Source organism: Centropristis striata, chromosome 17 (genome assembly GCF_030273125.1).
Source record: "Centropristis striata isolate RG_2023a ecotype Rhode Island chromosome 17, C.striata_1.0, whole genome shotgun sequence".
Lineage (NCBI taxonomy): Eukaryota > Metazoa > Chordata > Actinopteri > Perciformes > Serranidae > Centropristis > Centropristis striata.
In genome coordinates, this window is record NC_081533.1 from 22,759,119 (window position 1) to 22,774,872 (window position 15,754).

Consider the following 15,754-nt stretch of genomic DNA (forward strand, 5'->3'; position numbering starts at 1 on the left):
ACATCATCAATATCATATCAGTGCAGTTCCCAAACTTTTTAGCTGCGCACCCCCTACACCTTCAAAAAAAAAAAAAAAAATGCAATAAGCTTCTTTATAGCCATATTAAAGGCGGTATAACAAAATAATCACGATCACAACAATGCACTCTCGCATTTGAATTAATCTGAAACACAGTTTCAACATAATGCAACAAAGTTATGCGCAAGCTTTCACTTTTAAGAGCAAAGAGGATGATGACAGGCTCAGGATCAGAGGCAAAATGAAATCATCAAAATGAAAGATAACTTAACTACGCTTCATTTTAAGATGAAGTGCATTTTGAATAGGCTGCATTTATTAAATAATTAATATTACAGTTTTTGATTTTACATTTTACAAAGGAAATGTTTATTTACATTACATTTTTCATCTCGCGCACCCCCTAGCAGCAGCTCATGCACCCCTGGGGGTCCCGGCACCACACTTTGGGAATCCCTGCCATAACACATCACATCATATTGCGATTGAAAAAGGAAGCTGCGCGGTATTTTTCATAAAGTCCTTCCTATTGGCTCACTCTGGTGGTCTACAGCACCAATCTGGATGAGCATTGGCCAACTGAACCTTATCCAGCATTCTGATTGGACAAGCGACGTTTCGGGCTGGCCGCTCCTATTGGTCACCGCGACATTACAGCTCGCCGCTGATTGGCTGCATTCACGGGTTGTAGAGTCCGGCAAGGTGTCGAACTGAAGACCGAAGTGAAGAGGAAGTACTTTTTAAAATGAAAATATAGAAAATGATCCGTTAACGTTCTACAGACGAGCAGAGGGAGAAGGTGAGCAGGCTCTTCTAGTCACTGTCCTGTCCGGCTCAGGGACATGGGTCATCTGTTTACATTCAGCATGGATGGATAACGTTAACGTTACTTGTTAATCCGTGTGGAGTTAAGAGATAGGGTCAGTGTGAAAGCTGGCGATGCCGCATTTAATAATGACATTCAAACGCTGGTTTTATGAGTTACTACCAAATAGGCGTAGAAGAAGCCGTCCGACAGTGTGATGAGCAGGCAGTCATTCCCTCGCTCTGTGGTTTCAATTGTTAACGTAAGCTAGTGTTGCACTTGACTGCACTCTGGTTCATTGCCGCTATTTGACATAAAAATGCAACAACGCGTCTCGGTTGATTTCTTGGGGGATTACAAAGTAAACGGACTGACAGTTTAACACGCTTCAGACTCAGTTTGACTGTTTATTTTAGTCTAAATATCGCCGTCGAGTTCATACCGTTTACAGTCTTACTGTATGACATCACAGAAGCTAACGATGGTTAAGTTAGGCCAATTGAAATCGGACTTCCGGTAAGAAACAAAATAAAAGCCCCATTAAGATGTAGCAAATTTTTGCAGGAAATAAACGGTCTATGTTACATATCGTCACCCTATTAAAATAATCGCCTAACTCATTTTTTCAAGTTTTGCAGGAAACACAAAAAACTTCACCAAAAGTGTAACATATGACATTTATTGATCATTTCACTCAAAAAGGATGTAACAAAGGCTATTGGCATAGTAATAACACTGTGTGTAAAGTATGTAACTTAAGAGAAATAAATTACTTAGGCAATTTTTGAACATGCCTTTGTGACTTAAGCAAGATATGGTAACACTTTATTTTGAAGGTGTCTACATAAGAGTCACACAAGCCTGTCAGAAACATGACATGACAAGTATCATGAGCATTAATGTTACTTCAAAGTGTCATTAATGTTCATGACACATCCCATGTCATGTTTATGACACGCTCATGTCACTCTTATGTAGACACCTTCAAAATAAAGTGTTACCATATCTTGCTTAAGTTACAAAGGCATGATCAAAAAATTGTAATAAGTCACATTTTATTTTGACTTAGGCATAATAAAAAATCACACACTTCACATAGGCCATTATCTTAAAGGGGTAACATCACATGATCTGATCAACTGAGGATGGAGGCGATTTTACCGTAGGTGGCCGGCGTCATGAGATGATTTAGGCAAAAAACTATTTTGACAAAAAATGACTTAGGCGATTATTTTAACAGTTTGACGATATATAGTTATTTTCAATTAAGCGTTTCTAAAGCAGTGTGACGAACAGCTATTTACAATATGTATATTGTTTTGCTTTACATCAAGCAAAATCGAATAATTTCCGGTCATTTGTTGTGTTTTTCCAGCTGGCTTGACAGAGATACGGAAGCCATACAGTAGCTCGATGTCCCGCGGACTGCCCAGTTTTATTCTATTCAAATTATTTTCTATTTGCACAATAAGCTACACTTAACTATTAAACATAGGATAAGTCGCTTGTTTAACCAGTAGATAATTCAATGAGTTAAGCATTTGTCTCCTTTCTGTTGTTTACAATGATTGAAGCCCGTTTGCGGTGTTTTCTTCTACCGGCATCACCCATATTAAGCAAAATGAAAACAAGGACATCAGCAGATATCAGTGTCTGTATGTTGAAGGACGTTGTCTTTCATATGAAATTGGTCTTTGTGAAATAGACATGAAACTGAAACTTAAATTAGATGCCCACTATAGTTCTTTTCATTTATTTTCGTTACTTGTGCAGGTTTGTTTTTGTTTGTTTTTTCATTTTAAAAAATCATGTTTGAAAATACGATTTAAATCAATAGGGAGAACTTTCATTCATTAAGAGGTTTTTTTTTCCAAAGAAAAATGTTAAAATATTAAATTAAAGAAAGCAATCTTAGAATGTTTAGACTATTGTAAAGTGTCGAAAAACAAACAAACAAAAAATACTTTTAAACCTTTACCCAGATACACTTTGGTATAGTTTGTTTGGGTCTGTATTTTTCAGCCAGCCATGCCAGCCCAACCCCCTGTGAGGGAGCCAGAAGAGGAGATGGGGGCAGAAGGAGAGTCACTACTCCCTGAGGCCAATGGAGAGGTTGAGCGACAAAGAGAAAATGAAAGAGGAGGTGGAGGAGGAGAGGAAACCATGGAGGAGAGCATGGAGGAGAGGGACAGTGACTTGGAGGATAGTGAAGATGAAGAGGAGGAGGAGGAGGAGGAAGAGGAGAGTTCAGGTAAGATCCAAGTGCTCTGCTAAATTGTTGGCTGTTCGTATGCAGTTACGCTATGTTGACCGTTTCTATCCCTCTGTCCACTGAAGAGATGGATGACGAAGACTGTGAGCGGAGGAGAGGAGAATGTCTAGATGAGATGTTGGATCTGGAAAAACAGTTTCAGGATCTGAAAGAGAAGTAAGTTGAAACAGGAGGGGGAGGAACTTTTCAGTGTGTCCCTCTGGTACGATTTAAAGTAATCTCACTCGATAAAGGATGGAAGTTGGAAAAAAAAAAGAAGAAGAAAAGACTGACTTCACTGTTTGATTGCAGGTTGTTTCGGGAGCGGCAGAACCAGGTGAAGGTGAAGCTGGACGAGGTGCTGACAGGGAAGGCTGGAGAGTACAGAGAACCACTGGTTGCACTACAGGACAGCATGCAGATACGAATACAAGTGGCTGGTAAATAATACACACACAGAAAACAGAATATGATGAGTGTGGATTTTCAAAACTTAAGCTCTTCTCTCATTGCATACACTGCAAGACCACAGTGGCATGATGTGACTCTGTTGGGCAATGATACACATGTTATACATTGCAAAACAGAGTCACACTGCAGACAATATGCTCCAAAAATTATTAGGGCATGCAGTAAAATTTGCAGCCGGTTGTCTAGGGTGTAGATCAGGGGTGGGCAATTAATTTTCCCAAGGGGCCACATGACCAATACCACGAAGGTTGCGGGGGCCGGACCAAAACTCTGAAGTAAATTCTGCTCAGTAATAATGTAATCGCTTTATAAAATACAGTAAATGATCTGGTTTTGAGCTGCTACTGATAAGAATACATGTAGTAAATACTCCAATCACTATATCACTTTTCCATTTATTTTATTTTAACACAACTGTAAATGTCTTTTAGTAAGGTTCCTATTGGGGTTTTTATATTATATAGCTTTTTTTCATGTTTGTACATTTTCTAGGTGTTTTAAATGTTGTGATGCTTTTATTTTTGAAAAGGTGCTGTCCAGTGTGAAACGGTTGCTTTAATTTTGAAAGGTAGTGACAGGAAATAACAGGTGGATCGGTCAAATGAAAAACGAATGGTTTATTTTTATTTTCATGGAGCTACGTTTTTTAAATAAATCTTGTGAAGTTAAAGAGTCAACCGTCATTCAGCCAGAAATGCTACTAAACATACATTCAAACTACTAAAACAATATAGAACATGTATGTTATGCAGCAAACCAGTCATTTATTAACTTTATGCAAAAAGCAATACGTGTTTTTGACAAGGTACCGAGGTAACACTTCTGTGGAACGTGTTTCTTTGCAGGTGGGTAAATTGCTTTCAAAATAAAAGCACTGCGGTTGTATTGATTTATAATTTCTGGGTAACCTCACGCGGGTCAGACAAGGAGAGCCAACGGGCCGGATGCAGCCCGCGGGCCGCCTAATGCCCAGGTCTGGTGTAGATCTAGGGGTGGGCGTTATGGCCCTAAATTAATATCCCGATATTTTAGGGTCATTTTGCAATAAGGATATTCTTGATGATATGACAAAATACAAAAAAATATATAAGAAATATGATTTGTTTTTGTCTGTATAAGTAAAAACTGTACAACAAAATAAAATTCGACCATAAATCTAAATTGTAGTGTAAAGTGCAAATCTCAACAGCTGCCAAATACAAAAAAAAAATAGTTTCGACTCTTCAGTGGAAAATGAAAGTCTTAGAAAATAATAAAAAGAATACTGCAAATGTCCGTGGTGAAATGCAACTAAATACATTTACTCAAGTACAATTTTGAGGTATGTCTACTTAACTTGTGTATTTCCATTTATGTAACTTTATACTTCTACTTCACTACATTTTAAAGGCAAATAGTGTACTTTTTACTCCACTACATTTAGCCAACAGCTTTAGTTACTTTTCACATCAAGATTTAACACAAAAACGGTGATTGAACATTTAAAAGGAAGGAAAGTCGTCCTGTCTCGACATTCACGCTGCAAATACTGTTAGTTGAATCCAAAAAGTGGTGCAGAATGAGACACAGTGCCAGTACATTTGTACTCTCCAGTGTTGGCAGCTTGAAACTTTCTCTTTGATCGGTGAATGGATGTTAATTACCAATCATCATAAAGGTTGTTTTTAGGCTTATGTGCAATTTCCCTGAAAACATGAAAATGTGAAATGAGCTGTATTAGATAATATAAGATGTCGGTGTTGCTGCCTGTTTCTGTCTACTACACATCTTCCACTCTGTGTTCCACTACAGGGGTGTACAGAGAGCTGTGTCTACAGGTCATCAAACACAAGTATGAGTGTGAACAACAAGGAGCGAAGCAGCACCTGGAGGTAACACACACACACACACACACACACACACACACACACACACACATTCTTGTTCTTCTATCTTTGTGAGGGCCCTCATTGGAACAGTGTATTCCCTGCTAAGGTTATAATAGTTTTGGATTTTTCATTCGTTTTAGTTTTAATATAGTTGTGATTTTTTTGTTTTCAAATTCAGTTAGTTTTAATTCGTTTTTAGAGTGAGTTTGCTAGTTTTAGTTTAGTATTTATTTTTTTTAAATGCTTTAGTTTTAGCTTAGTTTTTATTGAAATGTCCTTTCTGTCACTTTGTAAAAATATTCTCACTCTGTTGGTTAAAAAGGTGTTGTGGTCCTCACTATGTAGGAAGTACAAGAACACACACACACACACACACACTCAATGCAATTGAACAAATCTACTACACAACCTAAACTGTGTGTGTGTGTGTGTGTGTGTGTGTGTGTGTGTGTGTGTGTGTGTGTGTGTGTGTGTGTGTGTGTGTGTGTGTGTGTGTGTGTGTGGTTCAGAGCGAGCAGACGCTGCTGTTCGATGCAATGAAGACAGAACTGCTGGAAAAGATCAGAAGACTGGAGGAGGACAGACAGAATATAGACCTCACCTCAGGTACAGCTAGAATGACATCATTATCAGTCTTTCTTATTTAGAGAACAAAATAAATCTACTGCACTTACAGCAAAATTCTGCTAAATTTTTGTTGAAAACGAAAACAAACATTGTGCAATTTCTGTGTACCAAATAACAACCGCTACAGTCTGAAGACTTTCAAAGAACAAATAAATGTAAATAGTTGGACAAGTTATGTTATTAATTCTTTATTTTCTCATTCCAGAGTGGAGTGATGAGATGAGGGGCAAGAAGTGTAAAAGAAAGAACCTACTGGGACGGTCGGAAAGGAAGAAGAAAGTAGCTCTGGTTTCAGGTAAAACCTTTCTTATTTTTTCATCTCCTCCTTACCTAGGGCTGCAGCTATTGATTATTTTAGAATTGAAAAATCCAGTAATTGGATAACAAATACTTTTGCATTTTAGAAACCAGTCATTAAAAGAGAAAATAGGACCGGCCTCTTAAAATCAACAATTTATTGGTTACCTTTTTATAAAAACACACCTCTGAAATCTTAAATGAGGCTATTGTAATAGATCATAATATCAAACCACGACCCCATATTCTTACAGCACACTTACCCATGTTTGTAATCAAAAAGCATTAATAAAAATGTCACAATAATGACAATAGTTTTTTTTTTCAACAAGGCGGTATTATTGCTGTTTATCAGATTAAGATTAGTTTCAGCACACACTGAAAAAGCAGGAAGTGAATTTGCCGCTGCATTTAGATAATACACCCCAGTCAATACGGGGATCAAACCCTCAACCTTGGCGTTATTAGCACCATGCTTTAACCAACTGAGCTAACTGGCTATGTTGACAATGACGTCACACAAATTTTTTGCTCGAAAAAAAAAAAAATTCTCAATAGATTGAAGTGAAGGCAGTATTCCAGTCACTGACAATTCTCCTTGAACTGATGCTCTCAATTAGCTCTAAACTGGAGGTAAATCGAGTTGAAAATGAAAAAATTGGAGTTACTATCCATTAACCAAAGACATTATGAATCAGGATGTAAAGGCCTAGTTTAAATGAAGTGATCATTTAGGAAATAGAGTGTAGCTTAGATGCATAAGCCCTACATATATCATAGTTTGTCATTAATAACATTTCCACAAAGATCACCACTTGTTTTCCTTATATCTATTAGATACATCAACAAGATCACAGCCACTTGTGTATTCCGTCCTGCATGGTGCTTACTCAGCATACTTAATTTGAGTGCAGGACTTTAATTGTTACTAACAAGTACAGCTGTTGTAGAGTGTTGAAATTTCAGTGGAAAAAGCATGCTGGCCCGTACGGGGATCGAACCCGCGACCTTGGCGTTATTAGCACCACGCTCTAACCAACTGAGCTAACCGGCCACGTTTGGCCTAAAACAAGCTGGCAAATCTTTCGCGAATAAGTACTATTAAACAATATTGGCAGGCAGAAAAAAATCTAGTAGATTCGATTAGGACGTAAAGATGTAATAGACATGTTTTAACCATAGACTGTATATAAATAAGGTTTTAACTGAAATCTTTCGGCCATATGCTTCTGTACTTTGAAATGACTACTGTGGCTACTGTGGGGGGGTCAGTAAGGTTTAGCAGTAGACACATTGGAAAGAGTGTTTGTTTTTGTTCCAGCTTGAAATGATCCCAAACTTTCTCTGGCCTGTCCCTTCTCTCCACCCCTTGCTATTTACTCTCTCTTTCTTTATTTTGCAATCTGCATCATAATATCACGTCTTCATCACGCTCTTAGTTTTATTATCTTCCTCTTGCTTTCATTCATTACATCAAACATGCATTAGTAAATAACGTGCAGCAGTTAAATGTTGTCGTAGTGAGACAAAACCTGAGGTTGTTTTTTTTCCCAGATGAAACTGCCATGCAGTCTGTTTATCCCATGTCATGTAGCTTTATAATACATTAGGGGACTTAGTTGCCTAATCTTTGCAGGTCTTTAGATGGCTGTGGAAACTCTGACAATAGCCGTGTTTCCATCAATGAATCTCAATTCACATTTTGAAGATTGAAAGCTTGATGGAAACACCAAAATTCCCTAAAACTTTTAAAAATGCACATAAAAGTTTTTACGCATGCTTGTCTTTTTTCGAAATCTAGTTAATGTGCTAAACAGGAGATGGAAACACTTTTTTCTGAATAACTTCTGACGTATCAAAGTATTTACCCATGACTGATCAGCTGTTTATATAATTATAAGTTGCTCAGTTTAACCTAAATCCTGAAGACATATTTTCTCTCATGGGTGGCCAGGTTGTGGGATTATCAACACTGTTTTTAGTTTTTTCTCTCTCTTTTGTTCAACTCTTCTCCTACTGTTTTCTTTCTCGCATAATCTCTTCTTCTACTGTTTACTGACAGATTAGCCTATAGCAATACACCACACTGCCATCTTCTGACCAAACTACGTTTATGCAGCTTTGTTTATTCGCTCTAAACCAGTTGATGGAAACGTCCCTAATTTGCATATTCTTTAATGTGACATTTCAAAATTTCGCTTCAAAATTTGCTTTGACGTTAATGGAAACACGGCTATAGATAGACTGAAAGAACCATTGAGTCCATTGAAATAGTCCCAGGAGTAAAATGACGTTGAAACCCAGCTCAACAATATCTTTATGTTTACCGTATTTGTTGTTAACAGCCCCTGACAAATGATTTAACATGCTTCCTGTGTGTCTCGCAGGGCCTTTCATCGTCTACATGTTGAGAGACCTCGACATCCTCGAAGACTGGACAGCGATCAAGAAGGTGAATAAGTAGTAGTAGTTACAATTTCAGTGTTGACATGGCGGTGAATAAAGTCCTGAATGTCTTTGTTACAGATATTTTGACAACTTTCTCTCTAATTTTCAGGCAAAAACAGCGCTGTCACCGCTAAAAAAGAAAGTTGAAAGTGAGTCTGTCTGTTTCCTTTTTGCACCCATACACAAACATCATACTGTTGGGAATTTTTTTTCCTGTAAATTCATTCTCATTCTGTCTTTCAGAGCGGTGATAATAGGACTGACGTGGCAACAACCAAACTTCAAGCACACACATTCCCAGCTACTTCCACTAACGGTGACGGTTTTGAATCCAAAACCCAGAAGATTGTTGTGTTGTTTTTCCTGCGCCTTTGACCCTCAACAGCCAAAACCAACCACCCTACTGCTTGTTTATCTATTGCTATTTAAAATAAGTTCTTAATGATATGACAACCATGTATTTATAGAATGATTTATAATGCTGATTAAAATTTTAATCTTTTGTGACACAAGGTTTTTCCATGTTCGTGCGATTGATTCCTGCTCCAGGGGTTTATGACTACACACACACACACACACACACACACACACACATTGAGTTTTTTTTACAGAAATTATGAAAATATTTAATCAAAGAGGATGTTTTAGTGACCTGAAGACATGTCACTTATAATATGAGGGAGTATTTGGGCCACTGTTTTGAGAAAAATATTGAGATTTCAAAAATTAAGTCTACATATTTCTATGTGAGAAGTTGCATATTCATGTCTGTATGCTAAATTAGATGATATGGTTAATAACATGGTGATATATAATGCTACTGTTAAAGAATTACTTTAGGCAATAAAACATTCATTGCCTCAAGCTATTTCCAAACTAACTGTAAATTCAGTTAATTGTACCTTGCAAAGCCTGACTTAAAACGAGGAGTTTTATTCAGTGCTAGTCATTAATTTATCATATAAAAGACTCACATTTACTGAATGGATGGTAAAATAAGATCATTTAATTTTAAATTTATACGAATCTGCCATATTTTGCAGCAAATATTCACCTCTACTATTAGAAGTTCCATTGTTATTACCACCAACACTACTACCATCTCTGCTCTGTGAGGACCACCCACACTGCAAAAAAAGAAAAGTTGGGTGAACTCAAAATTTCAAGGCAACAAACTTCGATAAAATTTTAAGTTGGACAATTAAACTAAATATTTTAAGTTTTGATTTTGAGTTTGCTCAACTCTGAATTTCTCTGGCACGATTGTAACACCGCTATGAAATGTCAGCTAATGTTGCGACCACAATTTTGAGTTAGCATTGATACGTTAATGGCTACTCTTGTAGCTGTAACAAGCAGCGCCGCTAGCATCAGTTAGCCGCTAGCTTTCGCTAATGACCGAATTTCACAACAAAGAAATAAGAGTTAGCAGAACTATTGTCCCTTGCTGTGAACCCCAACTTAAAGATATAAGTAACAACAACTCACAAACTTGTTTTTGAGCAGACAACTGGCTTCCTTTGTTGTGCTAACTTACATTATTGCCCTAAATTTCAATAATTTATATTTCCAAGTTTTACCAAATTAAATCACTGTTTTAGGCCAAAAAATACAAGTTGGCTTTTTTGCAGTGCAAGCACTCCAAGCCCCCTTAAAGCCTCTGTGAAGAACCACACCCTTGACACTCCCAATCCTGCTGAAGCCTCTGCAAGGACCCTCACCCCGGTCACTGGCAGCCCTGCTGAAGCCTCTGTGAAGACCACCTCTGTCTGCATCACCATTTATGTTGTAAGTTTTTGCTTTTACTATGAAATGCTTCTGTTTAATCACCTCATAGTTTTTCATTCAGTCTCTGTCTCATTCAATGTCTTTCAACTTCATTTTAAAGTAATATTTAATTTTGCATAATTGTCATGTACTTAAGAAACCAACTGCCTGTTTCTGCTCCATTCTGGCTGCAAGGGGAAGAACACAGTTGCTGTGCAGGATCAACTATACAGTTCCAGAAAGCTGCGTCCAAACTTACTGTTCTGCTTTAACTGCCACCGGCTCCTGGTGTGGATGCCAACCCTAGGTGAGAAAGTTCTGCTTCGGTCTGCTGGTGATGGAGATTCTAAGGTGTTTCACTTGATATACACTGTTATAAATTATTCTGTAGTCATTTCATTTTACTTAATATAGTTGATAAAATGTATTAAACATAAATGCGTCCTTGATTTTGAGGAAGTTGTTTAAGTAACTTTAATATAAAAATGTTTGAGATAGAATCTACTTATTTTGACCACAATAAATATAATCTTTATGTGTAAGTAATTCTAAATCAAGAGAATTTTGAATGAATCCAACACAATAGAATTAGTCTGTTTTTAATTGACAGGCACTTCCTGTTAAGTTGTTATTAACTCAATTTGTAACATAGTTAGATTTAATTAATAATATTGCGTGCAATCTGTTGCCTCAATTTTATTGAGTAGTTATCTGACATAGTATGACTTTAAATCACTTTTGGTGGTAAAGTTTGATATAAGTTGTGTATAAAGTGGTCAAACACAGGACTTTTATGTAAGTGTTAAATTCTTAAATTACATCATATATACATTCTTCTATAACAGTGCTGCTGTGTGGTTATTTTGCAACCACAGAGCAACATTGTCACATTGCATCTGTTGTTATATTGCAATTCACCAGATTATGACTGAAGTGCAATGTCGTCAGGTATAAATAAGGGTTAAGCTAAAAAAAATTAAATAAGTTGCACACTAATGGATATTAAACTGAAGCAGATACTGACACAAAGAAACAATATGTCCATTTTACATGTTTTTATTAAAGTTGCATAAAAGTGTAACAAAATTGGGCAAAAACAAGACCTGTTGTTGATATTGCTACATTTGTTTGTTGGTTTGATCTAATCATTGTCCAAAAAACACCTCCGCTTCTTCAATCGACATGGTTTAGCTCTTGTATTTAGCCTCAATGATGATAATCAGTATATATATTTTTTGCAATTTTCCCCAACAGTAAAAAAACAGACTTCTCAATAACAGTCTAGAAGGTATAATCCAAACCTGGATTCAGAAATGAAAATCCACTCAAATTCACCTACTGATTGAGCTTGCCTGGTACAGTCCGATGTCTCCAAATAATGCAAACGCCGCTCCATTTGGAAACCTTACCAGGAAGGCAAAAGCAATCGCACCAAAAGTGTATCTGAGTGGATTTTTGTTCAACAATTTGTTAATCCAAGGCCTGGCATCAAGAAGTGTCATGATCACAATAAAAACAGACCAGTATTCAAATGGTAAATGTAAAGAACATTGTTTTATCTAAACAAAATCACTGTATCAAGGCCTAAGTATTAAACACTTACTTCTAAAAAAACCCAACAGAATCTCATTTGTTTAAAAAAAAAAAAAAAAAAGGAGCTATAGATCAGAGATTCTCCACACGCTGCTGATCTGCTCAGTAACACACGTGTTTAGCAGGTTGCGTTACCTTTTTAAAAATGAATGTCTCCCATTTATTTGGTTTGTATAACATAAATAATACCTAAGGCAACATCTGTTTTTTTTTAAAAAAGGAAAGGAAACTGATGAAAGGATAGAGGGAGGATGGACAAAGGGATGAAAATGGGAGGGAGGAGGAGAAAAGAGGGATGCCAGGGAGCAATGACAGAGCAGCAAGATGAAAATGGGCCTGTGTGTGTGTGTGTGTGTGTGTGTGTGTTTTGGCACTGAGAGAGGAAGACAGACAGTGAAGGCCTGGTCTCACCGCAGGTGTTAGAAATCGGCTGTAGGAATCACAGAAAACGCTCCTGCTTCTCCAATTGGCCGATGGTCGGCAGTCTAAGCTCTGATTGGCTCAGGATGAGAAACAGATGGCTTATTCTTGGAGATGATTGGCAGTTGCGGCAGGGAAACACACAGATCTTGTGACAGCTATGGACCTGTCTGTCTCTCGCTCTTTCTCTCTCAGCACTTTGTGTGTGTGTGTGTGTGTGTGTGTGTGTGTGCACATCTGTGTGAGTGGCAGCTGTGTTTGCTAATGTGTTTCCGTTTTCTCCGCCCCAAGGGTGGCCTGTGTGTGTTTGTGTGCGAGACAGAAGAAACGGAAGGGTGAATGCATTGAGACAGCCTCCCATTCAGATGTCTCATTGGTGGGTCTGCTGACAGGCAGAGGACAGAACAAAGTCTCGACACCGACACGGAGCTCCAAAGACATTTTCCATGTGAGTCTCCATATGCGAGTGACTGCTCTGAACTGATGTCTGCCAAGCACAAAACAACACGGTGGACTGAATGAGTTACAAAACAAAAGGAGGAAAGTGAAAAAGAGACGTAGAGAGGAGGGATGATTGAAAGAAAGATAAAACAAAAAAACAAGGCAGCTTTGTTCTGGGTCCCCCTGTCGGACTGTCAGTGTGTGTGTGACAAAATGCATCCAGAAAATCAAAACAGGAACCAGTCCTATACTAAAAAATCTAATTTGTCGTACAGAACAGCAGAATATACAGGCCAGAAAAACACTCCTATTATGAATGTTGCTGTACATTATGTAGCAACATACACGTAGCATTTAGCAACACACAGACGTACATATGTATGTGCAGGCTGGACAGCAGCGGCTTCTAAAGAGCCTCTCTTATGACTGCACTACGCATTTGAGGAAAGAAAAACACACTTTCCCCTCCAAGAATTTGAATTCTATTCAAGCACACCCGACCTAAGAGAACCTACTTCTACGTCTAGCCTCAAAGGAGGGTTTTTAGTCTAAAATAGGTTGGACCGTATGACCACCACAGCCAACCAGTGACTTTTTTAGGTTCAACCACTATTTCCAGGGATCAGATTTCCCTCTAAAGATATACCACACAATATTCTTAGTGGTCAGATGTTCAGATTTTCTTCCCAAAATGACATAGTGCAGATTTTTAAACAGATCCACACAAAAAAAGACAGTCTATAAATGCACCACTGTAGCAAATGCCTCTGATTAAGGGGAAAAGACTGTACCACCCCGCCCGCCCCCCCAAAAAGTTACCTAATTAAAAAAAACTACAGTCAAGTGACTACACCCACACCCTCAAACTGAACTAGAAAGTATCAAAAGAATCATGGTTGGTAGCTGGATCATTTACAAGGTTAACCCCTTACAGATAACAGAATCTCATTGGTAGAAACATAAGCAATGATTAGGCCCTGCTTCAAGCTGATTGGCTGTTTCAGCCCTCCACTCTTTTCTTGGCTGTCGCAGATTCTTTCTCTTGTTCCTCTTCCCACTCTCAGCCGCTCCGCTCTCAGTAATTATGGGACTCATCTCGTCTCCCCTTCTCTTCCTCCTCAGACAGATGGAGGGTGGTATGAGGGAGGGTGGGAGGAGGAAGAAGAGCTGGATGAGGAAGAGGAGTAGAGCCAAACAAAGGGTGAAGGAGGAGCAGGAGTGAAAAGAGACGGAAGGAGAATGCCTGGATTTAAGACCGATGAATCGCCTGTTGTCACCTGCTTATTATTAAGCATTATCTACTTTTTCTTCTTCGCTGATGGTTTTTCAAGCAGGCAGTCCAACAAACAAGATAAGGTCTCAAAAGATGAAAAATAAAAGCCATTTATGGGGCAGGGAAGAGAAGGGGTTAAGAGCAGATGGTGTAACAAAAAGAGGAAACGAGGATCAGTAAGAGTATTTCATGAGTATCCTCAACGGAAGAAAACTGACTTTAAAATAAAAAGACACAAAGCACAGTAGGAAGACGAGAGGTGAGGGCTAAGGTGGAGGGGGGGATGTGGGGGTGGAGGAGAAGGAGGAAGGATGCCATCATTTCTTCTGAGGCGTGGAGAGCTTCTGCATCCCTCGGATCTTGTCGAGCAGTTCTGAGATGAAGTCCTACAGGGAGAGAGGGGGGACAAAACACATGAGGGGGGATTGAGAAACAAAAAATCAATAGAAAGTGCAAAAATATAACTGTAAAGTGTCAGAAGACGGAGAATGGAAGAGATAGAAAGATAAATCTTACCTCAGTAGGTTTAAAACAGTCGACCAGTAAGTCCTGCAAAACAATAAAAGACAGTCTGAATATAAATATATTATATATATTTGCATCTCTGTCTCAGTAAATGCATACTCGTATCCTACCTTGACCCTGGCTCCCCGTTCAACGTCACTGGGCATATCCAGCAGCTCATCCACGTCTATCTCCAGCTCTGGAATGGCCTCCTCCTAAAACAACAACAGAAGAAGAGAGGAGAGCACATTAGGGCTAGGACTATGAAAAGATAGCCAAGATAAAACTGTTTCGCATTAGAGTGTTTCACAAAAATGCATGTTTTGTCTTGAGTTATAATTCCAGCACTTTCACCTGTTTTCGCTGGCTTCCTGACTGAATATAGTTCACCAAAATATTCAGTATATGTTTCGGATATATGATATATATCGTACATATGTTTCGATTGATTTATTTTTGTCCAATTTATTTCTATTTGGATTAGGTTGTGGAAATGCATGTGAAAATGACATTAAAACACAGTAGATGTAATGTATTTTGATCTAATACATTTTTATTATTTATTTATTATATTTGTATTATTATTCCAATTTATATAGAGTTTTTTTGTTTTTATAACTATTTTTTAAAAATTCTTTAAAAATAATTGTGTTCCTTTTCCACGTGTATTATACAATCCACTGGTCAATACTGACCAAAATAATCTTGATTAGGAATTTTGCAATGATCAAGGAGCCCTAACACACTCACTTATACGTATTCTCAAAGTTACCACAATAATCTAAAGATGCCAGTTCACTGTCACTGTGCACACATAAATAGAAATCCTCCTCGTCCTTTCTATTCTTAGTCCCTGTGTTTATATTTTGTGGTTTTCTGCAAATAGACCAGCACAGGCTTTTCTGTCTCTGTGTGATGTTGTACAGTGACTGATGAAGTGGCGGTTTATGAACACTAGAGGGCGGTGT

General features: G+C 38.0%; 2 protein-coding genes and 1 non-coding gene across 4 annotated transcripts in view; 1 reads left to right on the forward strand and 2 right to left on the reverse strand.

Annotated features, from left to right (window-relative positions):
* The first annotated feature begins 712 nt into the window (after window positions 1-712).
* Window positions 713-9,294, forward strand: brms1 (BRMS1 transcriptional repressor and anoikis regulator). 2 transcript variants are annotated; one of them, XM_059355067.1, is made up of 10 exons: window positions 713-820; window positions 2,849-3,077; window positions 3,164-3,254; window positions 3,390-3,517; window positions 5,340-5,419; window positions 5,926-6,022; window positions 6,249-6,338; window positions 8,728-8,792; window positions 8,898-8,937; window positions 9,032-9,294. In XM_059355067.1, the coding sequence occupies exons 2-10, from the start codon at window positions 2,855-2,857 to the stop codon at window positions 9,037-9,039; spliced, it is 822 nt and encodes a 273-aa protein (XP_059211050.1). In that variant the 5' UTR covers window positions 713-820; window positions 2,849-2,854; the 3' UTR covers window positions 9,040-9,294. The 2 variants fall into 2 exon arrangements, with proteins under 2 accessions (XP_059211050.1, XP_059211051.1); XM_059355068.1 differs by having other exon boundaries at window positions 717-820; window positions 2,853-3,077.
* trnai-aau (transfer RNA isoleucine (anticodon AAU)) lies at window positions 7,321-7,394 on the reverse strand. Its single transcript has one exon. It is a non-coding gene; the product is annotated as a tRNA-Ile (tRNA).
* A 2,301-nt stretch (window positions 9,295-11,595) lies between the features above and the next one.
* The window catches only part of ppp1r14bb (protein phosphatase 1, regulatory (inhibitor) subunit 14Bb), a 31,294-nt gene continuing 27,135 nt past the window's right edge, over window positions 11,596-15,754 (reverse strand). The window contains exons 2-4 of the mRNA XM_059355327.1: window positions 14,918-15,001; window positions 14,799-14,831; window positions 11,596-14,668 (exon numbers count right to left, since the gene is read on the reverse strand). Coding sequence (XP_059211310.1) covers window positions 14,600-14,668; window positions 14,799-14,831; window positions 14,918-15,001 — 186 coding nt within the window. The 3' untranslated portion in view covers window positions 11,596-14,599. The remainder of the gene's footprint in view (window positions 14,669-14,798; window positions 14,832-14,917; window positions 15,002-15,754) is intronic.

Bases quoted from the DNA above. Each gene is read 5' to 3' on its own strand.
- brms1 (XM_059355067.1), top strand. From the start codon at position 2,855: ATGCCAGCCCAACCCCCTGTGAGGGAGCCAGAAGAGGAGATGGGGGCA. The intron at 3,078-3,163 runs GTAAGATCCAAG...TGTCCACTGAAG, and splicing joins GGAGGAAGAGGAGAGTTCAG to AGATGGATGACGAAGACTGT. The intron at 6,023-6,248 runs GTACAGCTAGAA...TTCTCATTCCAG, and splicing joins GAATATAGACCTCACCTCAG to AGTGGAGTGATGAGATGAGG.